Here is a 27,848-nt window from a genome sequence, read left to right as displayed (position 1 = left end):
CAAAAATAATCATATTCAGAATTTATACTGGAATGTCAAAAAGCTACAGATGCATTCACAGCTTAGGTAGTGAATTATGGAAAACAGACCATCGATCCTCTGCCCGCATCTCCTACTGTATTTAGCATCCGGCTTCCTCCAATCGTGTGCTCCCTTTGGAGTCCAACTCGTGGGACACGCAACGATTGGAGGAAGCTGGATTTGTCATCGATATGCTATCTACACCAGCAGATGCGGCGGTCAGTTTTCCATAACGCAAAGGTAAGTATTTTAAAAAAAGTAGCATCATTGTAAAGTTTAATTAAAGTGCCCCTGTTTTTAAGATTATTTTTAGATACCGGGCACTCATTAAACTTTACAATCGCTTTATCACTGTGCAATATTACAACTGGCATGGTTTTTTCTTTTGAAAAGGATATCATCATTTTTTCTTCAATAATTATATATGGTAGAGGGGCCCATACTTTAGTGAACAAGGATCTACTTATTTTTTGTGAAGTCAATGTGATTTATTTACTCAGTATGCTAAGCCTTAGAACTTGCACGCACAATTAATCTCCGTTTAACACAGGGATTAATTGTTGTCCTCAATCACTCTTTCTTTTACTTGAAAACACTGTAGTGGTACAGAACTAACTAGTGCAAAACATATGTTTTTTTTCTTTTAACTTCTTTGAGCCTATGCTATTACAACTGGCTGAGAGGCAAATCGGAAATCATAGTCTTAAAGGGGCAGTCTACTTGAAAATGTTTGTTTAAAAAGATAGATAACCCCTTTATTACCCATTCTCCAGTTTTGCATAACCAACACTTTTATATTAATATGCTCACTCCCGTGGAGTTATTTATGAGTCTGCACTGATAGGCTAAAATGTAAGTATCAAAAGAACTGAAATAAGGGGGCAGTCTGCAGAGGCTTAGATACAAGTTAATCACAGAGGTAAAAAGTGTATTAATATAACTGTGTTAGTTATGCAAAACTGGGGAATGGGTAATAAAGGGATTATCTATCTTTTTAAACAATACAAAATCTGGAGTAGACTGTCCCTTTAATTTATGATACTCAGTGCTTGGCTCTAATTTATTCTAGGGCGGCAATTTTGGATTATACTAACTTCAGACTAATTGTTTAAGTGCATACACAAGCATAATAACTGCCAGGCAAATATCCAAACCCAGGTCATGCAACATTTCTTATTATAACAACCATATGAAAATGTGCAGCACAGTGCGTAAACAGATATTTGTTTTCTATACTTAAGTCAACTTTATACGGAGTATACAGTAAATCAAGTCTATGTAATAATGCAGTGTCTTCGCTGTTGCTGTACATTAGTACAACATGCAGTTCATTTGAATTGCTAATTTATAAGAATCTTGTGATTGTATATTGCATCGGTTCACAACAGTCCCAGTGATTTCTGTTTCATATGTATTTTATGCAGAGCATTTTGCGACACTCCTGGTGTGGATCCTAAACTAATTTCACCAGAATGGGTTTATAATCACTATCGCTGGATCGTATGGAAGCTTGTTGCTCTGGAAGTAGCTTTTCCACAAGTGTTTGCAAGTAGGTGCCTGACACCTGAAAGAGTGCTCTTACAACTGAAGTACAGGTTAGTAAACAGAGTTAATTTATCTGGTTATATACCAAAGTTATTGTGAACATGTGTAGTACTAGTGGATAGGATAGTTTTCTCTGCTAGGGGTTTCAGGGAAGTTGACAAGGAATAAGGTTTAATATTTTTTTGTCTTATGGTTTTTACATAATATAAAATAAGTTTTACTCCATATTTAACTTCAAATGGCCAGAATTAAAGTGACATGAAATCCTTTTGCTTTTTCTTTCATGATACATTTGGAGCATACAATTTCATTCATTCTATTGGTATTGTTTATTGAAGGAGCAAAAATGCACTACTGGGAGCTAGATGAAAATATTGGGTGAACCAATAACAAGAGACTTATATGTGCAGCCAGCAATCAGCAGCTAGCCCCCAGCCGGGCATAGTTGCTCCTGAGTATACCTAGGTATTTTTTTTTTTTTAACAAAAGATACCAGGAAAACAAAGCAAATTAGCTAATAAAAGTACATTTGAAAGTTGTTTAAAATTGCATGATCTATTTAAATGAACATTTAAAGGGACAGTCTAGTTAAAATTAAACTTTCATGATTCAGATAGGACAACTTTCCAATTTACTCTCTGTTCTCTTTGTATTCTTTGTTGAGAGCTAAACCTAGGTAGGCTCTCATGCTAAATTCTAAGCCCTTGAAGGCGGACTCTTATCTCAGTGCATTTTGAAAGTTTTTTCACGGCTAGTGTCACATAGGTAACATTGTGCTCACTCCTGTGGAGTTATTTGAGTCAGCACTAGCTAAAATGCAAGTCTGACCAAAGAACTGAGATAACGGGGGAAGGGCAGTCTGCAGAGGCTTAGATACAAGGTAATCAGAGGTAAAAGGTATATAAATATATAACTGTTGGTTAAGCAAAACTAGAGAATGGGTAATAAATGGGTTATCTATCTTTTTAAACAATTAAAAAGATAGACTGTCCATTTAACATTTAATTTTGACTTTACCAACCCTTTAAGAATTAGTTTGTTTTTCAATTATATATATATTTTTAAATAATATTTTCACAGTTCCAAAAAATATTTATTAAAGGGGGTATTTTATTCAAAATTATGAATGTTGCATATAAGAGGAACATATCAATATACTAAAATTGTGCATGAGTTCAAAACATAAAGTGATTTCCTTTGTTTTACATGATTATATTTTATTTACATTTTCTTTTTTTACATTAAAACATTAATTAAATCTGAAATAAAATTTTAATGTATAGTAACTCATCTACATGTATTGTATTTGGTCCGAATTAATCATCTTTGATTCCTTTTTTAGATACGATGTAGAAATTGATAAAAGCCATCGATCTGCCATCAAAAAAATAATGGAAAGAGATGATTCCCCAGCTAAAACACTTGTGCTTTGTCTCTCTAAAATCATTTCGCTTGGCAGTGGCTTGTCAGATTCATGCAATAAAAAAAGTGAATCTGCAGAGGTGAAGCCAGCTTCTGCTATCATTGAGGTAACAGATGGCTGGTATAGTATTAAGGCTCTTCTAGATCCTGCACTTACGGCACTGCTACGTAGAGGGCGACTTTTTATTGGGCAGAAGATAGTAGTGCACGGTGCAGAACTCACTGGCTCAGATGATGCGTGCACACCACTAGAGGCTCCAGAGACCATTATGTTAAAGGTAACTAAACAAGTATAGATCTAGTACATGGGATGGCAATTTTTTCTGCAAATGGCAGATTGAGGCAAAACTGAAGATGTTCTTTAGGTTTTTCTACAAGACAGAGAAAATAATGCAAAACTATTTTATTGATTACATTTTAAGGGACATGAAACCCAACATTTTTCTTTCATGATTTATAGAGCATGCAGTTTTAAACAACTTTCTAATTTACTTCTATTATCTAATTTGCTTCATTCTCTTGATATACTTTGCTCAAAAGTATATCTAGATCTAAGCTCAGTAGCTGCTGATTGGTGGCTGAACATTGATGCCTCGTGTGATTAGCTCACCGATGTGCATTGTTATTTCTTCAACAAAGGATATCTAAAGAATAAAGCAAATTAGATAATTTGCTCTCCCTCTGTCCTTTCTCATGTCAGCGACTGCTTATCTGGTATTTCTTCCTGGATGGCCTCTCACCACCTAAAGATTAACATGTCCAAGACTGAGCTCCTTCTTATCCCCCCCCCCCCCCCCCCTCAAGCTCTACACCGATTTCTGACTTCTCTATCCCTGTTAACGGCATCACCATTTCCCCATCGCCCCAAGTCCACTGCCTCGGAGTCACACTTGACTCAAATCTCTCCTTTGTCCCCCATATCCAATCGCTTTCTACATCCTGCCGCAACCATCTACGCAATATTTTCAAAATTCGCCCTTTTCTGAGTGTTGACACCACAAAGCAAATAATCCACTCCCTTGTTATCTCCCGAGTTGACTACTGCAATAACCTACTCGCTGGCCTTCCTCTTTCCCGCCTCTCCTCCTTCAATCCATCCTAAATGCCTTTGCCAGGCTCATCCACCTTTCCCGTCGATCTGTATCTGCTGCACCTCTCTGTGAGTCCCTTCATTGGCTCCCCATTCACAGCAGAATTAAATTCAAAATTCTCACCCTTACATACAAAGCTCTCACCAACGCCGCTCCCCTCTACCTATCCTCTCTAATACACAAGTATACTCCAGCCCGTCCACTAAGATCCAACAATGACCTGCTCCTTGCATCTGCAACTATCACCTCCTCTCATGCTAGACTGCAGGACTTCTGTCGTGCAGCACCTACGCTCTGGAACACTCTCCCTCGTGCTGTCAGGCTTTGCCCAAATCTTTCTTCCTTTAAATGTTCCCTGAAGACTTTTCTGTTCAGAGAAGCCTACCACCCAACTCAATAATAAATTAATTTCACTTACCTAACATTTCCCTCATCTAACTCTGTATTAACATCCTTCTCAATCTTACAGTCTTAACCTCCTGTTTCTCAACCTCCTACCCTTCTAGATTGTAAGTTCCCACGGGAATAGGGCCCTCACTCCCTCCTGTATGTGCTTGTAAATTTTGTCCTGTCTCTTACAAGTCTTGTATTGTTTTATTTAAATGAATTGTATCCATGGACAGCGCTGCAGAATATGTTGGCGATTCATAAATAAAGTATAATAATAATAAGTAAATTGGAATATTGTTTAAAATTGTATTCTCTACCTGAATCATGAAAGAAAAAAAATTAGGTTTAGTGTTTCTTTAAAATATTTGACAAATGAGCCACTATAAAACTAAATTTTTTATTTTTGTGAAGAAATTCTGCTCTGGCTAGATAACATTTTACATTCTATAATTTTTCAGACTTTTGCTTCACTTCCAGATGGAAATATAGTGTTGACATATATTGTAGATTGCCAAACTACTGTACTCTGTTGTTGTAAGAAGAAAGCAGCTATAGATGATCCATAAAAGAATGATAGTGGCTCTGTTCCAAAAAAACATTTAGAATTACTGAAATTTGAATAGCATATTATTAGGTTCAAACATTTAAAGACCATTGTTAGCCCAAGGGCTGTACAAAAACAGGCAGTGCGTCTGATTTGCCACCTGGGCCCTGATCTGGTCCATAGCAGGGGCACTTTGATGCAGATACTTGATGGTTTAGGGTTAGGCCTAAAATGCCTTAAATTTCATGTTGCATAAAATGATTTTCAGATAAATAAATTGTATTATTTCCCTCTTAATCCTTTTTAAAATATATATTTTTTTCTATTTAAAATTGTTTGTAATGCACTTTGCAGTTTAACCTGTAGAAGTCTACTAACTCAGACATTGCTTATGCATCTTGCCATTGACATATCTGGAACTAATTAATTTGCTAAAAATTTACATATTAGAGCAATTGTCAGTACATTATATTTACTAAGTTAAAGAATCTCTCTGCTTATTCTCATCCTTTTCCCCTCTGCCTAGATTTCTGCTAACAGTACTCGCCCAGCATGCTGGTTTACCAAACTTGGATATTTCCGAGATCCTAGACCTTTTTGTCTCTCATTGTCCTCCCTTTTTAGTGATGGGGGTATTGTTGGGTGTGTTGATGTAGTGATTCAGAGGATTTACCCAATGCAGGTAGGTTCAATATGAATTAACTCATTGCCCATGGTAGAAACATACTGAGATTGTGTTAGACATGAAATCCCTCCACTGTTCTGTGCAGAAAAAAAAAGTCTGTATTACTACAATGTTGTCTCATTCTGTTTATTCACCTACTCTGTTTTTATATATTACACCATTATATACCAAAGGGATTCAACAATGAAATATTTTTTAACTCATTAAAATATTTAGAAAATAATAATTCATATGAGCACACTTCACATGAGTGAGATATAAGAAAACAGTTACTAAAATATTATGTAATCTCAAAAACTATAGAGGTGAAAAAGGAGATTTCAGTTCAACATAAGAGGAATATGACACCTTATTTTGACATCATGATTTTCTCCTGTTAAGTGTGGTCAGTCCACGGGTCATCATTACTTCTGGGATATTAACTCCTCCCCAACAGGAAGTGCAAGAGGATCACCCAAGCAGAGCTGCTATATAGCTCCTCCCCTCTACGTCACACCCAGTCATTCTCTTGCACCCAACTAATAGGATGTGTGAGAGGACTGTGGTGATTATACTTAGTTTTTATATCTTCAATCAAAAGTTTGTTATTTTAAAACAGCACCGGAGTGTGTTGTTCCTTCTCAGGTAGAATTTGAAGAAGAATCTACCTGAGTTTTTTGTATGATTTTAGCCGGCGTAGTTAAGATCATTTTGCTGTTTTCGGCCATTCTGAGGAGTGAGGTAAACTTCAGATCAGGGGACAGCGGGCAGGTTCACCTGCAAAGAGGTATGTAGCAGTATATTATTTTCTGAGGAATGGAATTGACTGAGAAAATACTGCCAATACCGACATAATGTAAGTTCAGCCTTAAATGCAGTAGTAGCAACTGGTATCAGGCTGTTATGTTTATATGTTTACACTTCAGTATTCTGGGGAATGGCACTTCACTGGGATAATACTGTATGCATAAAACTTTTAGCCTAACTTGCAGTGGGAACGACTAGCAGCAGGCTTTTTAATGACACTTCATTTTATTTGATGTTAAACGTTTTGCTGGCATGTTAAATCGTTTATCTGAGGTACTGGGTGAAAAATTGTTTTGGGCACTGTTTTTCCACTTGGCTGTCGTTTATTTTAATTTAAGACAGTTTACTGATCTTCCCTCACTGTTGTGTGTGAGGGGGAGGGGCCTATTTTGGCGCTTTTACTACGCATCAGAAATTCAGTCACAAGTCTGTTTTCTTCCCTGCATGATCCGGATCGTCTCTACAGAGCTCAAGGGTCTTCAAAAATTATTTTGAGGGAGGTAATCACTCACAGCAGACCTGTGAGATTGTGCTTTGACTGTGATAAAAAACGTTTATATTTTGTACATTTTTTCTGTTATTTAAGGTTTAGTTATCCATTACTAATGGGGGCAATTCTTTGCTAATTTGTGTTTTTACCGGGAAAAATTTGATTTTATAGTTTCTCCGGTTCATTGTTACTCAACTGTCATAATTTTTTTCTGTGCTTCTTAAAGGCACAGTACGTTTTTCATATTACTTGTAAATTGAGTTGAAAAGTATTTCCAAGTTTGCTAGTTTAATTGCTAGTGTGTTAAACATGTCTGACTCAGAGGAATATCTCTGTGCTATATGTGCTAAAGCCAAGGTGGAGCCCAATAGAAATTTATGTACTAATTGCATTGATGCTACTTTGAATAAAAGTCAATCTGTACAAATTGAACATCATTCACCAAACAACGAGGGGAAAGTTATGCCGACTAACTTGCCTCACATGTCAGTACCTGCATCTCCCGCTCGGGAGGTGCGTGATATTGTGGCGCCGAGTACTTCAGGGCGGCCATTACAAATCACATTACAGGACATGGCTAATGTTATGACTGAAGTTTTGTCTAAATTACCAGAACTTAGAGGTAAGCGAGATCACTCTGGGGTGAGAACAGAGTGCACTGATAATGCTAGGGCCATGTCAGATACTGCGTCACAATTTGCAGAACATGAGGACGGAGAGCTTCAATCTGCAGGTGACGGATCTGATCCCAATAGAGTGGATTCAGACATTTCAAACTTTAAGTTTAAGCTAGAAAACCTCCGTGTACTACTAGGGGAGGTATTAGCGGCTCTGAATGATTGTAACACCGTTGCAATCCCAGAGAAATTATGTAGGCTGGATAGATACTATGCGGTACCGGCGAGTACTGACGTATTTCCTATACCTAAGAGGCTTACAGAGATAATTACTAAGGAGTGGGATAGGCCCGGTGTACCCTTTTCCCCCCCTCCTGTATTTAGAAAAATGTTTCCAATAGACGCCACCACACGGGACTTATGGCAGACGATCCCTAAGGTGGAGGGAGCGGTTTCTACTCTGGCTAAGCGTACCACTATCCCGGTGGAGGATAGCTGTGCCTTTTCAGATCCAATGGATAAAAAATTAGAGGGTTACCTTAAGAAAATGTTTGTTCAACAAGGTTTTATATTGCAACCCCTGGCATGTATTGCGTCTGTCACGGCTGCGGCTGCTTTTTGGTCCGAGTCTCTGGAAGAGACCCTTGACTCAATAACTATAGATGAGATTTCAAATAAGCTTAAAACCCTTAAGCTAGCTAATTCATTTGTTTCAGATGCCGTAGTACATTTAACTAAACTTACGGCCAAGAATTCCGGATTCGCCATTCAGGCACGCAGAGCACTGTGGCTAAAATCCTGGTCAGCTGATGTTACTTCTAAATCTAAATTACTTAACATACCTTTCAAAGGGCAGACCTTATTCGGGCCCGGTTTGAAAGAAATTATCGCTGACATTACAGGAGGTAAAGGCCATGCCCTGCCTCAAGACAGAGCCAAACCAAGGGCTAGACAGTCAAATTTTCGTGCCTTTCGTAACTTCAAGGCAGGAGCAGCATCAACTTCCTCTGCCCCAAAGCAGGAAGGAGCTGTTGCTCGCTACAGACAAGGCTGGAAACCTAACCAGTCCTGGAACAAGGGCAAGCAGGCCAGAAAACCTGCTGCTGCCCCTAAGACAGCATGAATTGAGGGCCCCCGATCCGGGAACGGATCTAGTGGGGGGCAGACTCTCTCTCTTCGCCCAGGCTTGGGCAAGAGATGTCCAGGATCCCTGGGCTTTAGAGATCATATCTCAGGGATATCTTCTGGACTTCAAAATTTCTCCCCCAAAAGGGAGATTTCATCTTTCAAGGTTGTCAACAAACCAAATAAAGAAAGAGGCGTTTCTACGCTGTGTACAAGATCTCTTACTAATGGGAGTGATCCACCCGGTTCCGCGGTCGGAGCACGGACAGGGGTTTTACTCAAATCTGTTTGTGGTTCCCAAGAAAGAAGGAACCTTCAGACCAATCTTGGATTTAAAGATCCTAAACAAATTCCTAAGAGTTCCATCGTTTAAAATGGAAACTATTCGGACAATCTTACCCATGATCCAAAAGGGTCAGTACATGACCACAGTGGATTTAAAGGACGCTTACCTTCACATACCGATTTACAAAGATCATTACCGGTATCTAAGGTTTGCCTTCCTAGACAGGCATTACCAGTTTGTAGCTCTTCCATTCGGATTGGCTACGGCTCCAAGAATCTTCACAAAGGTTCTGGGCGCTCTTCTGGCGGTTCTAAGACCGCGAGGAATTTCGGTAGCCCCGTACCTAGACGACATTCTGATACAAGCTTCAAGCTTTCAAACTGCCAAGTCTCATACAGAGTTAGTACTGGCATTTCTAAGGTCGCATGGGTGGAAGGTGAACGAAAAGAAAAGTTCTCTCTTTCCACTCACAAGAGTTCCCTTCTTGGGGACTCTTATAGATTCTGTGGAAATGAAGATCTACCTGACAGAAGACAGGTTAACAAAGCTTCAAAATGCTTGCCGTGTCCTTCATTCCATTCAACACCCGTCAGTGGCTCAATGCATGGAGGTAATCGGCTTAATGGTAGCGGCAATGGACATAGTACCCTTTGCACGCCTACATCTCAGACCGCTGCAATTGTGCATGCTAAGTCAGTGGAATGGGGATTACTCAGATTTGTCCCCTTCTCTGAATCTGGATCAAGAGACCAGAAATTCTCTTCTATGGTGGCTTTCTCGGCCACATCTGTCCAGGGGGATGCCATTCAGCAGGCCAGATTGGACAATTGTAACAACAGACGCCAGCCTACTAGGTTGGGGCGCTGTCTGGAATTCTCTGAAGGCTCAGGGATCATGGACTCAGGAGGAGAGTCTCCTTCCAATAAACATTCTGGAATTGAGAGCAGTTCTCAATGCCCTTCTGGCTTGGCCCCAGTTAACAACTCGGGGGTTCATCAGGTTTCAGTCGGACAACATCACGACTGTAGCTTACATCAACCATCAAGGAGGGACAAGAAGCTCCCTAGCGATGATGGAAGTATCAAAGATAATTCGCTGGGCAGAGTCTCACTCTTGCCACCTGTCAGCAATCCACATCCCGGGAGTGGAGAACTGGGAGGCGGATTTCCTAAGTCGTCAGACTTTTCATCCGGGGGAGTGGGAACTTCATCCGGAGGTCTTTGCCCAAATACTTCGACGTTGGGGCAAACCAGAGATAGATCTCATGGCGTCTCGACAGAACGCCAAGCTTCCTTGTTACGGGTCCAGATCCAGGGACCCGGGAGCGGTCCTGGTAGATGCTTTGACAGCACCTTGGACCTTCGGGATGGCTTATGTGTTTCCACCCTTCCCGATGCTTCCTCGATTGATTGCCAGGATCAAACAGGAGAGAGCATCGGTGATTCTAATAGCGCCCGCGTGGCCACACAGGACCTGGTATGCAGATCTAGTGGACATGTCATCCTGTCCACCTTGGTCTCTGCCTCTGAGACAGGACCTTCTGATCCAGGGTCCTTTCAAACATCAAAATCTAATTTCTCTGAAGCTGACTGCTTGGAAATTGAACGCTTGATTTTATCAAAACGTGGATTTTCTGAGTCAGTAATTGATACCTTAATACAGGCTAGGAAGCCTGTTACCAGAAAGATTTACCATAAAATATGGCGTAAATATTTACATTGGTGCGAATCCAAGAGTTACTCATGGAGTAAGGTTAGGATTCCTAGGATATTGTCTTTTCTACAAGAAGGTTTAGAAAAGGGTTTATCCGCTAGTTCCTTAAAGGGACAGATCTCAGCTCTGTCCATTCTTTTACACAAGCGTCTGTCAGAAGTTCCAGACGTTCAGGCTTTTTGTCAGGCTTTGGCCAGGATTAAGCCTGTGTTTAAAACTGTTGCTCCACCATGGAGTTTAAACTTAGTTCTTAACGTTTTACAGGGTGTTCCGTTTGAACCCCTTCATTCCATTGATATCAAATTGTTATCTTTGAAAGTTCTGTTTTTAATGGCTATTTCCTCGGCTCGAAGAGTCTCTGAGTTATCGGCCTTACATTGTGATTCTCCTTATCTGATTTTTCATTCAGACAAGGTAGTTCTGCGTACTAAACCTGGGTTCTTACCTAAGGTGGTCACTAATAGGAATATCAATCAAGAGATTGTTGTTCCATCATTGTGTCCTAATCCTTCTTCAAAGAAGGAACGACTTCTACACAATCTAGATGTAGTCCGTGCCCTGAAATTTTATTTACAGGCAACTAAAGATTTTCGACAAACTTCTTCCCTGTTTGTCGTTTATTCTGGACAGAGGAGAGGTCAAAAAGCTTCTGCTACTTCTCTCTCTTTTTGGCTTCGTAGCATAATACGTTTAGCTTATGAGACTGCTGGACAGCAGCCTCCTGAAAGAATTACAGCTCATTCTACTAGAGCTGTGGCTTCCACTTGGGCCTTTAAGAATGAGGCCTCTGTTGAACAGATTTGCAAGGCTGCAACTTGGTCTTCTCTTCATACTTTTTCCAAATTTTACAAATTTGACACTTTTGCTTCTTCGGAGGCTGTTTTTGGGAGAAAGGTTCTTCAGGCAGTGGTTCCTTCCGTATAATGATCCTGCCTGTCCCTCCCGTCATCCGTGTACTTTAGCTTTGGTATTGGTATCCCAGAAGTAATGATGACCCGTGGACTGACCACACTTAACAGGAGAAAACATAATTTATGCTTACCTGATAAATTCCTTTCTCCTGTAGTGTGGTCAGTCCACGGCCCGCCCTGTTTTTTATGGCAGGTCAAAATTTTTAAATTATACTCCAGTCACCACTGCACCCTTTAGCTTCTCCTTTCTCGTTGGTTCTCGGTCGAATGACTGGGTGTGACGTAGAGGGGAGGAGCTATATAGCAGCTCTGCTTGGGTGATCCTCTTGCACTTCCTGTTGGGGAGGAGTTAATATCCCAGAAGTAATGATGACCCGTGGACTGACCACACTACAGGAGAAAGGAATTTATCAGGTAAGCATAAATTATGTTTTTTATAGTGATGATGAGGGTACCACTGCAATAGCAAAACTAATTTATTTTGTCCAGTGAATAAACTGTAAGCACAGGGCACATTTACTGAACTTGCCAAGCGACCTACTTGGTCGTGTTACACTCCTGTTTTTTTTCTCCATGTGGTTAGTATATACCAGTTATTTAAGCTACAAACTTTATTGGCTACAACCTCAATAACAATGTACAAATTGGTTGAAACTAAGAAAGGTCATGGAACAGACGTCTCTGACAATCAAAATATAAAAAATAAGGACTTGAATTATTGTTGTAAAGAAAACAGAACGTTTAAAAAGAAGTATGCATGTTAAAAAGAAAAAAATAATAATCACCCATCAAAATGACATGCACTTTTCTTATTTTGGCAAATGTATATAGTCAAATTTTAATGACAAGGTAATAAGCTTTACAGCACTGGCTGACCTACCATTTGCTTTTTCGGGACAATAATTTGTAATTTTTCATTTACCAATACCCTTAACTACAACCTATACTAATAAGTAATGTAAAAACTCCCATATGATAAAAAAAATGTGATTACCCAGATCTTGACATGTTTACATGCAATTTAAGTACCAGATAAAATATATAGCAGATATTTTACTTCTGTAAATAATGTAAGCATGGGGGTCCGCAGGAATTTTTCGAGGGGGGGGGGGGGGCAGGGGCAAAAAAGTGCCAGTTGTATGCAAAAGTTTAGGCACCCCTGACAATTTCCATGATTTTCATTTATAAATAATTGGGTGTTTGGATCAGCAATTTCATTTTGATCTATCAAATAACTGAAGGACACAGTAATATTTAAATAGTGAAATGAGGTTTATTGGATTAACCGAAAATGTGCAATGTATGTGTGTATGTATGTATGTATATGTGTATATATATATATATATATATATATATATATATATATATATATATATATTTATATATCCCAAAATGTTACTAGTCCCAAGAAAAACAAAATGTATGCTTACTAGATAAATTCCTTTCTTTCCTGGCAGGAAGAGTCCACAATTCATTCCTTACTGTTGGGAAATACAACACCTGGCCACCAGGAGGAGGCAAAGACACCCCAGCCAAAGGCTTAAATATCCCTCCCACTTCCCCCACCCCCCCAGTCATTCGGCCGAGGAAAAGTAGGAGAAACATCAGGGTATAAAGGTGCCAGAAGAAAATAAAAAGGGAGCCACCCCAAAAAAAATCTCACGGTTGGGGTCGTGAACTCTCCCTGCCAGGAAAGAAAGGAATTTATCTGGTAAGCATAAATTTTGTTTTCTTTCCAAAGGCAGGGATAGTCTACAACTTCATTCCTTACTTTTGGGAAACAATACCCAAGCTCCAGAGGACACTGAATAATTAACGGGAGGGAAACTAAAGAAAAAAGGCGGACCCTAATCTGAGCCTGCAATACCTTCCTCCCAAAAGCAGCTTCAGCCGAAGCAAGCACATCAAATTTGTAGAATTTTGAAAAAATATGTCATGAGGACCAGGTAGCTGCCTAACAAATCTGATCAATAGAGGCTTCATTCTTTAAAGCCCAAGAAGAAGCAACTGCTCTAGTTGAATGAGCCGTTATCCTCTCAGGAGGCTGCTGACCCATCTCATAAGCTAAGCGGATGATGCTCCTCAACCAAAAAGACAAGGAAGTCGCAGTGGCCTTCTGGCCCTATCGCCTACCCGGATAAAGAACAAACAAGGATGATGACTGTCTGAACTCCTTTGTAGTCTGAAGGTAAAACTTCAAGGCACGAACAACATCCAAATTGTGGAGCAACCTTTACTTTGTAGAGGAAGGATTTGGACAAAGGGAAGGAACTACAATCTCCTGATTGATGTTGCGATCAGACACAACCTTAGGAAGGAACCCTAACTTCAGAGACTCTGCGAGCTGAGGCAATAGCCAACAAAAACAAAACATTCCAGTATAATAATTTAATATCAACAGAATGCATGGGCTCAAACAAAGCCAGTTGCAAAACATGAAGAACAAGATTGAGTCTCCAAGGTGGAGCAACAGGTTTAAATACAGGTCTGATTCTAGTCAGAGCCTTAACAAAGGATTGCACATCTGGAAGATCAGATGATCTCTTGTGCAACAAGACAGATAAAGCCGAAATCTGGCCCTTCAAAAAGCTGGCAAGCCGTCTTGGAGAAAGGATAAAATTCTAACGACCTTCATTTTGTGCCATGGAAAACCGAATTCCTTACACCAGTGTAGATAAGTCCTCTACACCTTATGGTAGATGCGTAGAGTAACTGGCTTACAAGCCTGAATCAATGTGTCTGACACACTCAGAGAATCCTCTCTTGGACAGAACTAAACGTTCAATCTCCACGCAGTCAGCCTTAGAGAATCTCTAGGTTTTGGTGTAGGAAGTGGTCCTGAATTAGAAGGTCCTTCCGATAAGACAATAACATTCTCACCAGATCTGCAAACCAGGTCCTTCGAGGCCAGGATTAAGCTATTAGAATAACCAGGGCCTTCTCCTGTTTGATGCAAGCCACTACACGAGGAAGCAGAGCCAATGGAGGAAAGAGATATGAGACCGAACCTCCATGGAACCACCAACACATCTACTATCTCTGCTTGAGGATCCCTCTGTCTCGACCCATATCTGGCAAGCTTGGCATTTAGACGAGAAGCCATGAGATCGATCTCTGGCATTCCCCATCTGAGACAAATCTCTGCAAACACCTTGGGGTGGAGAGACCATTCTCCTGGATGAAAGGATTGTCTGGTGAGGAAATCCGCTTCCCAGTTGTCTACCCCTGGAATGAGGATAGCTGACAGAAGACAGTTGTGAGCGTCCGCCCATTGTAAGATTAAGAAAACCTTGTTCCTGCTTGATGGTTGATGTAAGCGACTGAGGTTATATTCTCTGATTGAGGTTATATTCTCTGATTGAAATCTAATATACCAGGTCGTACCCAGTTGAGGCTATGCTTGTAACGTATGGTGGGTCGCTCTTAGTTCCAGAATGTTGATTGGAAGGGAATATTCTTCCTGAGACCACAGCCCCTGAGCCTTCCTTGGACCCCAGACAGCTCCCCAGCCCCAGAGGCTGGCGTCCGTAGTCACAATCTCCCAGGACAGTCTCAAGAAGCATGTGAGAGGTGATTTTGACAAAGCCACCAAGAGAGAGAGTCTCTCGTTAGGTTGTCCAACACAATCGCCTGAGACAGATCTGAGTGATTGCCGTTCCATTTTCTCAGCATACATACTTGTAGAGGTCTGAGATGAAATCAGGCAAAAGGAATAATGTCCATACAGGACACCATGAGGCCAATTACCTTCAAGCACTGGGCCACCGAAGGTCTTAGAGTGGCCTGGAGAGAGAGGCAACTCTCCATTAGTTTGGAATGTCTTTGATGTGGACTGAGTCTTTGACAGTGCCCAGAAAAAACACCCTGGTAATGGGAACCAGAGAACTATTTTCTAAGTTTATCTTCCATCCATGTGACCGAAGCAGAATCAGAAGAGTTTCCGAGTGTGCTTCTGCCAAAGGAAAAGATGGAGCCTAAACCAAGACATTGTCCAGGTAAGGGGCTACCGTAATACCTTGAGATCTGGTTACGGCTAGAAGCATGCCCATAACATTTGTGAATATACGTGGAGCAGTAGCTAAGCCAAACAGCATAGCTATGAACTGGAAATGCTGTTCTAGAAACGTGAATCTCAGGAACTGAAAATTATCTTGATGAATCGGGACATGCAGGTATGTGTCGTTCAGATCTATTGTAGTCATGAATTGTCCCTCCTGTATTAGAGGGAGAATTGATATGATGGTCTCCATTTTGAAGAGACTCTGAGAAATTTGTTAAGACACTTTAAGTCTAAAATTGGTAGGAAAGTTCCCTCTTTTTTGGGAACCACGAATAGATTGAAATAGAACCCTAGTCCTCTTTCCGAGACAGGCACCAGGACTATTACTCCCAAGGAAGAAAGGTCCTGGACGCAATCTAAAAAGGCTGTTCTCTTCTCTGTTCTTGAAGATATCCTGGAGAGGAGGAATCTGCCCCTGGGAGGATGAGACTTGAATCCTATTCTGTATCTTTGAGATACAACATCTAACACCCAAGGGTCCTGAATGTCTTGAAATCAGGAGTCTGAGAAAAAAGACAGTCTGCCCCCTACTCAATCTGATCACGGATTGGGGGCCGTCCCTTCATGCAGATTTATTATCTGCGGGTTTCTTAGCCTGCTTGGATTTATTCCAGGACTGGGTATGTTTCCAAATGCTTTTGGACTGCTCGGGTTCGGAAGATGATTGATTTCTTTGGGGCTTGTCTGAATGAAAATTGGAGGACTAAAGTCCCTTAGATCTGTTCTTATTTTCCTCGGAAAGGAAAGCACTTTTCCCCCCATTAACAGATGGAGTCCAATCCTGGAACAAATAAAATATTCCCTTTAAATGGAAGAGTAAGAAGTCTGGACTTAGAGGTCATATCTGCTGACCAAGACTTCAACCAGAGGGCCCTGCTTGCTAGGACCGCAAAAGCTTTTCAGGCATTCAGGCGTATAATCTGCATGTTTGCATCACAGATAAAGGAATTGGCAATTCTCAGCGCCTTAATCCTATCTTGAATCTCCTCAAGAGCTCTCCAACTTCTTGTCCATAGGTTTCCTGAAAGAGGAACTATCCTCAAGGGGAATAGTAGTTCGCTTGGAGAGCGTAGAGATTGCTCCATCCACCTTAGGAATGGAACTTCACAATTCCAGTTGAACCTCAGGGACTGGAAATAACTTCTTAAAAGTAGAGGAAGGAGTTCCAATCTTCTCCCATTCGTTAAAAATGTTCGCCATGCGAACAGGAACCGGGAAGGTCTGATGAGCTTTGTTGTTCTCATAGACCGTATCTAACTTAGGAATTTAGGTTCCTCAGGAAGCTAGATAAAATCTCCTTTTAAAAGGAAGCACAAATGTTCAACTTTAAACCTGAAAGAGGGTTCTTCAGAAGGAGATTGTTTAGCCTCTGAAATCTGATTCCCGATAATTCGCCGTCAGATGTTACTGAGGTTACCTCATCCTCAGAGAGTTGAGACATACTAGCCAAGTCAGATTGAAAGTTAGGTAAATCAAATTCAGTAGAGGCATGTTTGACCTTTCTCTTACGGAGATAGGTAAGGCACTTAGAGCAGCGAACACAGCAAATTGTAACTGCGTAGTAAAGTCTGCTGGAAAAAAATCCCCCTCCAGCAGAAGAAGGCGTGCTGCGTGGGACTGCATGTGAATCCGGGAATGTGACATGATGTGGGGATAAGGTAGAAATCTCTTGGACCACTGAGTCCTGAGAGGTTGATGGCTCAGAAGGGTTAAATTTGATAGCAGGGTTATCTTTAGCTCCCCTTCTGGAGTTTAGAAAATCCCCTAGGCAATTAGAACAGAGTTGGGCCGGAGTAGCGACCAAGGTCTCCTTACAGTATAGGCAGGCATTGGAAATAGGAACAGATTGAGTAAGACTCTCAAAAGGATTTAACAGCTTTGTCCTCCATAGTTGGAGAAATTTCCCACACAAAAAATACACGTGACAAAAAAAAAATAAAAAAATCTTTAAGGCACCTATATTCCCCCACTATGGGCTGGGACACTCACCACCTTCTAGATACCCAGCAAAACTCCCTGTTGAGTTGTTCTCAGTGCCTGCAGCAGGAGGAATGGTATTGCAATAGTGGAGCATCACGTGGTGCATAACAAGGTGCCTCCCCCTTTTAGATAGAAGCGTTTGAGAAAAAAACAGGAACTGCACAGTATCTAAAAACCTCAATGTCTCTGACTGTTCCGTTATGCCTGAGCCTACGCCAACAGCCGGTCCCTTCACAAGTGCTCTGAAAAAGAGTCAAGCAGCACACTAGCCCCATACTGTTCCATCCATCTCCATGAAAAGGAGAATTAAAGAGTACTCCAGATCCTATATAGGTACATACGCATCACACTGTGACCGCAATTAACCCCTTATATTCCTTCAATAAAGTAAAAAAAGGATCATGCTGAGGAACAGACTTAGCCTTTCAGAGTGTGACAGTCATAAACGATGTCCTGACAGGGACCTGAGTGAAAAAGGGTGCAAATAGTGTAGCTCATCAACACTGTATACCAGGAGCTGTTAGATCCGTAGTCTAGATCCAGTCACAGAAAAAACTTTCCCTGTTTTACTAGACTCTAACATTCATCACCACTCTCACTGAGAGATTTACATGACTACTTCATGCTCCAGTCCTCTCTAGCAGGGAAAATACCCATTAACGACCAGCGCCAGTCCTGGGCTTCTCTCTGCCGCGATCTCGCTCAAAATTGCGAGATTGCGCTATTTCTGCATGCCCCACGAGTGGGGCACTGCAGAAATAGAGTTGCAGAGTTACTGAAGCAGAGAGGACCACTCTGTGGCCCTCTCTGCATCGGACAGCGGTGGGGACCGATCGTTAGTGGGTGGCAGCATAAGAAGAGAGGCGGCTTGACGCCCCATCGCTGGAGGATGCGGGAGGAGGGCAGAAGTTGGTGGGAGCGGTCGGCCACGCTACTTGGGGGGAAAAAATAATTCAGCTGCGTGGTTGAGGGTGAAGGAGGGAGGAGGGGCAATGAGGGGATCATATGTGGGGTAATTTAGAAAAAAAGGAATCTGGGAGGGGGTTTGGGTATTGAAGGGGGGCAGCTACACTACAAAAAAACTAGTAGTATATAAAAAAAAATCACCTATTTTGCTGCAAACTGGGTACTGGCAGACAGCTGCCAGTACCTAAGATTGCCGCTAATAGGTTTAGGGGGAAGGTTAGAGAGCTGTTTGGGGGGATATGGGAGGTTGGGATGTAAGAGTGGATACTACCCTGCAGTAAATATAAAATTAAAAAAAAAAAACTTAATTTTTCTACCGGCAGACTTTTTGCCAGTATTGGGGGTGACCTTTGGGGGGTGGGGGAGGGAAGAGAGCTGTTTGAGAAGGTTCAGGGAGGGATCAGGGGGTGGGGTGTGTCAGGTGAGAGGCTGATCTCTACACTAAAGCTAAAATTAACCCTACAAGCTACCTAATTAACCCCTTCACTGCTGGGCATAATAAAAGTGTGGTGCACAGCGGCATTTAGTGGCCTTCTAATTACCTAAAAGCAATGCCAAAGCCATATATGTCTGCTATTTCTGAACAAAGGGGATCCCAGAGAAGCATTTACAACCATTTGTGCCATGATTGCACAAGCTGTTTGTAAATCATTTCAATGAGAAACCTAAAATTGTGAAAAAGTGAACGATTTTTTTTTATTTGATAGCATTTGGTGGTTAAATGGTGGCATGAAATATACCAAAATGGGCCTAGATCAATACTTTGGGTTGTCTACTAATAAAAAATGTATCGTTTTGATAAGTAAATATAAAAAAGGCTCTGTTTCTGTTTAAATGTAGTGATGGCAAAAATGCTCTGGTATTTTAGGGAAGTTTTTTTCTGAAGTTCCTGGTCCTTAAGGGGTTAAAGGACAATCTTCTTTCTTCTAACACTTTCTCTGCCATCCTCCTCTAGTGACGAAAGGCAAAGAATGACTGGGGGGGATGGGGGAAGTGGGAGTGATATTTAAGCCTTTGGCTGGGGTGTCTTTGCCTCCTCATCGTGGCCAGGTGTTGTATTTCCCAACAGTAAGGAATGAAATCGCTTACTGGTTTGCAAGTACACATTATTTTTTTTGAGGTGTTATAAAATGAATGTTAAATTAAAGTGTTAATTCAGAGCACATTAATGAGATACCTTATCCTTTGTTGCTGTTTGCTTGCATATAACCATGTGCTTAAAGGGACAGTCTACAATAGAATTTTTATTGTTTTAAAAGATAGATAATACCTTTATTACCCATTCCCCAGTTTTGTATAACCAACACTGCTATAGTAATATACTTTTTACCTCTGTGATTACCTTGTTTCTAAGCATCTTCTGACAGCCCCCTGATCAGATGTCCTTTTATTTATTATCTATTGACTTGCATTTAGTGCTGACTCTTAAATAACTCCACGGGCATTAGCACAATGTTATCTATATGGCCCACATGAACTAACTGCTGTTGTGAAAAGCAAATAAAAAGTATGTGATAAGAGGCTGTCTGTAGTGACTTAGAAACAGGCAGAAATTTAGAGGTTTAAATGGTTTAAAGTATATAAATATAACAGTGTTTGTTGTGCAAAGCTGGGGAATTGTTAGTAAAGGCATTATATATCTTTTTAAACAATAACAATTTTAGTGTAGACTGTCCCTTTAACTATCTGTTTAACCCTTTTGCAGAAGTTAGTCAGCTTAAGAGCACCAATGCACTACTGGGATCTAGCTTAACACTTCTCGTGAGCCAATGACAGACATATTTGTTTAGACAACAATCAGCTCCCATTATTGCATTGCTGCTCCTAAACCTACCTAGGTATGCTTTTCAACAAAGGATACCAAGAGAGTAACCCAAATTAGATAATAGAAATTAATTGGAAAGTTGTTAAAAATTGCATGTGTTATCTGAATTGAAGTTTAGTTTTGACTTTACTGTCCCTTTAAACTATTGGGACCTGCTTTGTTGAAGTTATTGATTTTGCAACACACAATACTCTAAATATATTTATTTAATTTTTATATTTTAGTGGATGGAGAAAATGGTAAATGGAACTTATGTTTTCCGCAGTGATCGAGCAGAAGAGAAAGAGGCTGAAAAGCATTCAGCAAAGCAACAAAAAAACCTTGAAGTTCTGTTTGCAAAAATTCAGGCTGAGTTTGAGCAGCAGGAAGGTTTGTGTTTATTTTTGTGAAAATAGTGACAATTATCTAACACATCCTATAGCTAATATCAGCATTGGTAATAAAAAGATGTAGTCAAACAAAATGCTGACATATAGGAGGTATATCTTGTTTGGTAAGTTTAACGGTAGTTGTTTTTACTGTAAGCTATCAGACTTCTGTATACCTAACATGCCATAAGATCTCACCGGACAACTTGATAAGGTAGCACAAAAATTAGCTGGAGACACTTTAAATGATTTGAATGGATATTTCTGTGCTGAATAAGCATGTCCTTGTCCTCTGCTGTGGCTTTTGTCTCATTTTATTGTTATAAGCAATATTCATTTTCTACTAATTTTTAAACACTAAACCCAACTTTCTTTCATGTAATTGGCAAGAGTCCATGAGCTAGTGACGTATGGGATATACAATCCTACCAAGAGGGGCAAAGTTTCCCAAACCTCTAAATGCCTATAAATACACCCCTCACCACACCCACAATTCAGTTTTACAAACTTTGCCTCCTATGGAGGTGGTGAAGTAAGTTTGTGCTAAGATTTCTACGTTGATATGCGCTTCTCAGCTTTTGAAGCCTGATTCCTCTCAGAGTACAGTGAATGTCAGAGGGATGTGAAGGGAGTATCACCTATTGAATGCAATGGTTTTCCTCACAGGGATCTGTTTCATAGATTTTCTGTTATCGGTTGTAGAGATTCATCTCCTACCTCCCTTTTCAGATCAACGATATACTCTCATATTCCATTACCTCTACTGATAACTGTTTCAGTACTGGTTTGGCTATCTGCTATATGTGGATGGGTGTCTTTCGGTAAGTATGTTTTTATTACTTAAGACACTCTCAGCTATGGTTTGACACTTTATGTATTTATATAAAGTTCTAAATATATGTATTGTACTTATATTTGCCATGATTCAGGTTTCAGTATATTTCCTTTTTTTGCAGACTGTCCGTTTCATATCTGGGAAATTGCTTTTTATATGAAAAGATTTATTTCTTACCTGGGGTATAGTCTTTTTCAAATTGGCTGTTCTTTTAAATTGCGGGCAGAATTAGGCTCGCGAGGGCGCAAAATGCCAAACTCTATTGCGTCATTTTTGGCACGAGATTTCTTTGGTGTAAAAGTTACGTTCGTTGACGCAAATTCGTCATTTCTGGCATCTTGGTTGTCGCTGAGTCCTACAATAGGTTGCGTCGTCTATGACGCGAGTGTTGTTTTTGGCGCCAAAAAATATTTTTCTGTTTGTTGTGCGTCATACTTGGCGCCAAATATTTCATTATTTTAAACCCCTTTGCTTTTGCCTCTGGCCTTTTCTCTATCCGAGGGCTATGCTGTTTTTTTCCCATTTCCTGAAACTGCCATATAAGGAAATTGATAATTTTGCTTTATATGTTGTTTTTTCTCTTACATTTTGCAAGATGTCTCAATCTGTTCCTGTCTCAGAAAAGATTGTTGGAATCCTGCTGACTGATATCAGTTCTACCAAAGCTATGTTAATTTATTGTAATGTTATGGAGATTACTTATATCTCCAGCTGTGGTTTGTAATAAGTTATCATAATAAACTTTTACATGCAGAGAATATGTCCATCAGTAATAATGCATTGCCTGTTGCTATTCTTTTTACATTTAATGTACAAGATATACCTGTGAATTTATAAGAATATTTTTATGATTCTATTCAGAAGGCTTTGTCTGCCATCCCACCTTCTAATAAATGTAAAGGTCTTTTTAAACTTTTCATAAAGTTGATGAAATTTCAAAATGACCGACAACATACTGAATTATCCTTCTCTGATGAGGCTCTATCTGATTCAGAAGATCCTTCCTCAGATATTGACACTAACAAATCTACTTATTTATTTAAAATGGAGTACATTCGTTCTTTGTTGAAGAAGTGTTGATTATATTGGATATTGAGGAGACTAGTCCTCTTGATTTTAAAGCTAGTAAACATTTAAATTCTGTTTATAAACCTCCTGTGGTTATTTCAGAGGGTTTTTCCAGTTCCTGATGCTGTTTCTGATATGATTTCTATGGAATGGAATAGGTCTGGTACTTCTTTTATTCCTTCTTTAAGGTTTTAAATTTTTTATCCTTTGCCAGCAGTTAGATTGGAGTTTTGGGAAAAGATCCCCAAAGTTGATGTGGCTATCTCTACTCCTGCTAAACGTACTACTATTCCTATGGAAGATAGTATTTATTTTTTCCTTCAGATAGGAAACTGCTATCTTATCTAAAGAAAATTAATTTATTTTCAGGTCCTTTTCTTATGCCTGCAATTTCTTTGGCTGATGTTGTAGCTGCTTCAACTTTTTGGTTGAAAACTTTAGCGCAACAAGTATCGGATCACGACTTGTCTAGCATTGTTAACTTGATTCAACATGCTAATAATTTCATTTGTGATGCCATTTTTTTGATATTATCAAAATTGATGTTAAATCTGTGTCTTTAGCTTTTTTAGCTAGAAGAGCTTTGTGGCTTAAATATTGGAATGCTGATATGATTTCTAAGTCCAGATTTCTATTTCTTTCCTTACAAGGCAATTCATTTTTTGGTTCACAGTTGGGTTCAATACTTTCTGTTACTGTGGGGAAGGGAGTTTTTTTGCCTCAAGATTAAGTTCTAAGGGTAAATCTAAAAGCTTCTAAACGTTTTCGTTCTTAATAAGGAACAGAAACCTAACTCTTCCTCAAGGAATATGTTTCCAATCGGAAGCCTTCTTCAAATTGGAATAAATTCAAGCCATTTAAGAGATCAAAGCCAGCCCCCAAGTCCGCATGAAGGTGCGGTCCTTATTCTAGCTCAGCTGGTAGGGGGCAGATTAAGATTTTTCTAAGTTGTTTGGATCAATTAGGTCCAAAATCCTTAGATTCAGAATATTGTCTCTCAGGGGTACAGAATAGGATTCAGAGTAAGACCGCCTGTGAGAAGTTTTCTCTCTCTCACGCATTCCAGCAATCCCAGTAAAGGCTGAGACTTTCCTGAAGTGTGTTTCAGACCTGGAGTTATCTGGGGTAATCATGCCAGTTCCGTTTCAAGAACGGGGTCTGGGGTTTTATTCAAATTTATTCATCCCAAAGAAAGAAAATTCATTCAATTTTTAATCGACATATTATGTTTCATCCAGATTATCAGTTTCTGATATTCTCTTTTTTAGACAAGCATTGCCAATTTGTTGCTCTTCCTTTTTTGCCTAGCGACAGCTCTAGAAATCTTTTCAAAGGTTCTCTGTGTTTCCTTATTTGGACGATATCTTGGTATTTGCTCAGTCTTTATGTTCTGCAGAATCTCATACGAATCAACTACTGTTGTTTCTTCAAAGACATGGTTGGAGGCTCAATTTACCAAGAGTTCCTTGATTGCTCAGACAAGGGTCACCTTTTTAGGTTTCCAGATAGATTGTGTCCATGTCTCTGTTTCTAACAGACAAGAGACAATTTAAATTGGTTTCAGCTTGTCAGAACCTTCAGTCTCTATTATTTCCTTCAGTAGCTATGTGCATGGAAGTTTTAGATCTCATGTCTGCAGCATCGGACGCGATTCCCTTTTGCTTGTTTTCATATGAGACCTATCCAGCTTTGTATGCTGAATCAATGGTGCAGGGATTATACTAGGATATCACAATTAATATCCTTAAATCCCAATGTTCAACTATCTCTGACTTGATGGTTAGATCACCATCATATAGTTCTAGAGGCCTCTTTAAATTCGTCCAACCTGGACTGTGATCACAACAGATGCAAGTCTTTTCAGGTTGGGGAGCTGTTTGGAAATCTCAAGAGGCGAGATTACCAATCAATATTTTGGAACTCCGTGCGATTTTCAGGGCTCTTCAGTTTTGGCTTCTGTTGAAGAGAGAACCGTTCATTTGTTTTCAGACAGACAATGTCACAACTATTGCATATGTCAATTATCAGGGTGGGACTCACAGTCCTCAAGCTATGAAAGAAGTATCCCGTTTGGGCGGAATCCAGCTCCTGTCTAATTTCTGCAGTTCATATCCCAGGTATAGACAATTGGGAAGCAGATTATCTCAGTCGTCAGACTTTACATCCGGGAGAATGTTCTCTTCACCCAGATGTGTTTTCTCAAATTGTTTAGATGTGGGGGCTTCCAGAAATAGATCTGATGGCATCTCATCTAAACAAGAAACCTCCCAGGTACCTGTCCAGGGATCCTCAGGCGGAAGCAGTGGATGCATTAACACTTCCTTGGTGTTATCAACCTGTTTATATTTTCCCGCCTCTAGTTCTTCTTCCATGAGTGATCTCCAAAATCATCATGGAACAATCGTTTGTGCTGCTGGTGGCTCCAGCATGGCCTCACAGGTTTTGGTATGCGGTTCTTGTTCGGATGTCCAGTTGCCAACCTTGGCCACTTCCTTTTAAGGCCAGACCTTCTATCTCAAGGCTTGTTTTTCCATCAGGATCTCAAATAATTAAATTTGAAGGTATGGAAATTGAACGCTTAGTGCTTAGTCATAGAGGTTTCTCTGACTCAGTGATTGTTACCATGTTACAGGCTCGTAAATCTGTTTCTAGAAAGATTTATTATACATTTCATGGTGTTCTTCTCATAAATTTTCTTGGTATTCTTTTAGAATTCCTAGAATTTTACAGTTCCTTCAGGATGGTTTGGATAAAGGTTTGTCTGCAAGTTCCTTGAAAGGACAAATCTCTGCTCTTTCTGTTTTATTCCACAGAAAAATTGCTAAACTTCCTGATATTCTTTGTTTTGTACAGGCTTTGGTTCGTATCAAGCCTGTAATTTAATCAATCTCTCCTCCTTGGAGTCTTAATTAGGTTTTGAAGGCTTTACAGGCTCCTCCATTTGAGCCTATGCATTCTTTAGGACATTAAACTACTTTTCTCTTACTTGGTGTATCCAGTCCACGGATTCATCCTTACTTGTAGGATATTCTCAATCCCTACAGGAAGTGGCAAAGAGAGCACACAGCAAAGCTGTCCATATAGCTCCCCTCAGGCTCCGCCCCCCCAGTCATTCTCTTTGCCGCTCTAACAAGTAGCATCTCCACGGGAGGGTAAAGAGTATGTGGTGTTAGATTTGTAGTTTTTATTTCTTCAATCAAGAGTTTGTTGTTTTAAAATAGTGCCGGTTTGTACTATTTACTCTGAGGCAGAAAGTGATGAAGATTTCTGCTGAGAGGAAAAAGATTTTAGCATGTTGTAACTAAAATCCATTGCTGTTCCCACGCAGGACTGTTGAGTACCGGAGAACTTCAGTTGGGGGGAACAGTTTGCAGGCTTAACTGCTTAAGGTATGCTCAGTCATTTTTTTCTAACAAGACCTGGTAATGCTAGAAGACTGATAGAAATCCCCATGTGGGAAGGTAAGCCATTTTCTGAGACGCAGTATAGAAGGATGGCTTCAGTTAAGGGCTTAAATTCTGGTAGACACTGTGATGGGCTAAATCGACTTTATTAGTGTAATCTTATATTTGTTCAAGTCTTTTAGACGTTGGAAACACATTTGGGGGTTTTATTACGCCTGGCATATTGTAAGACACCTAATCTGTCTCAGGAAGGCCCCATAGCTCTGGAATGAAGAGGGAGGGGGCCTCATTTTCGCGCCTCAGTTGCGCAGTTGATTTGCAAGACAGCTTCATGCAGCTTCACGTGTAGAGTCCTGAGAGTGCAGGAGGACTTCAGGGAGGCTTATTTTTCTTCTACAAATAACCCAAAAGGAAGGTAGGGCCACAGCAAAGACTGTGGCACCGTGCTGTAGTGTGTTAAACTGGTAGTTTACTTCAATTTGCTCCGGTTTGGGCAATAAGGGGTTAATAGATTTGAAAATTTGTGTGCAATCATTTCAAAGCATTAGGATCATGTGGTGAAAATTTCATAAAGATCGGATGTTTTTTGGTGATTTGGTAAAAAAGTGTGTTCTTTTTATTATTTAAAGGCACAGTAACGTTATTTCAAAAAGTGATTTTTACTGTATTGTAGGGCTGTCTAAGTCTGTCAAACATGTCTGAGTCTTCAGATAGACCTTGTTCATTATGTTTAAAAGCCATGGCGGTACCCCCATTGCATTTGTGTTTAAAGTGTGCTAAAACATCTAAGCATTTTAAAGACCATTCAGTGACACTTAAAAATGTAGCCCAAGATGATTCCTTAACGGAAGGTAATGAGGATAGTCCTTCTTCCTCTCCCCATGTGTCGACACCAGTTACGCCCGCGCAAGCGATGCCTAGTACCGATAGCGCATTGGCCCCTATTACTTTACAACAATTAGCAGCAGTAATGGATAATTCCCTTGCAGCATTTTTATCCAAACTGCCAGTTTTTCCAAAAAAGCGCGATAGCTCAGTTTTAAATACAGAGGATGAGCAATCAGAAGCTTTGGATGATTTATCTGTAGTACCCTCACAACACTCAGAAGTAGCAGTGAGGGACGGTCTGTCTGAGGGAGAAATTTCTGACACAGGAAAAGTTTCTCAGCGGGCAGAGTCAGATTCCTTAGCGTTTAAATTTAAGCTGGAACACCTCCGCGTCCTGCTTAAGGAGGTTTTAGCTACGCTGGATGATTGTGACCTCATGGTGGTCCCTGAAAAATTGTGTAAAATGGACAGGTTTTTAGAGGTCCCTGTATACACTGAGGCATTTCCGATCCCAAAGAGGGTGGCGGATATTGTGACTAGGGAATGGGAGAGACCAGTTGTACCTTTTGTTCCCCCCCCCCCCCTGTCTTTAAGAAAATGTTCCCCATAAACGATCCCAGGCGGGACGCGTGGCAGACGGTCCCCAAGGTAAAGGGGGCTGTTTCAACACTTGCTAAGCGTACAACTATACCAATAGAGGACAGTTGTGCTTTCAAAGATCCTATGGATAAAAAATTGGAAGGATTGCTGAAGAAAATTTTTGTTCAGGAAGGTTTTCTTCTTCAACCAATTGCCTGCATTATTCCGGTAACTATTGCAGCGGCTTTTTTGGTTTGAGGCTCTGGAGGAGTCGCTCCAGGGGGAGACTTCATACGACGAGGTCATGGA

At 40.3% G+C, this 27,848-nt stretch overlaps 1 protein-coding gene across 1 annotated transcript in view; it reads left to right on the top strand.

Annotated features, from left to right (window-relative positions):
* Positions 1-27,848, top strand: part of BRCA2 (BRCA2 DNA repair associated) — a 408,071-nt gene that overhangs the window by 244,758 nt on the left and 135,465 nt on the right. Inside the window, exons 16-19 of the mRNA XM_053708460.1 lie at positions 1,446-1,616; positions 2,909-3,266; positions 5,540-5,695; positions 20,682-20,826. Coding sequence (XP_053564435.1) covers positions 1,446-1,616; positions 2,909-3,266; positions 5,540-5,695; positions 20,682-20,826 — 830 coding nt within the window. The remainder of the gene's footprint in view (positions 1-1,445; positions 1,617-2,908; positions 3,267-5,539; positions 5,696-20,681; positions 20,827-27,848) is intronic.

This window comes from Bombina bombina, chromosome 3, assembly GCF_027579735.1.
Source record: "Bombina bombina isolate aBomBom1 chromosome 3, aBomBom1.pri, whole genome shotgun sequence".
Classification (NCBI taxonomy): Eukaryota; Metazoa; Chordata; class Amphibia; order Anura; family Bombinatoridae; genus Bombina; species Bombina bombina.
Note: the sequence above shows the minus strand (reverse complement) of the source record. Positions and strands in the feature narration are given on the sequence as shown.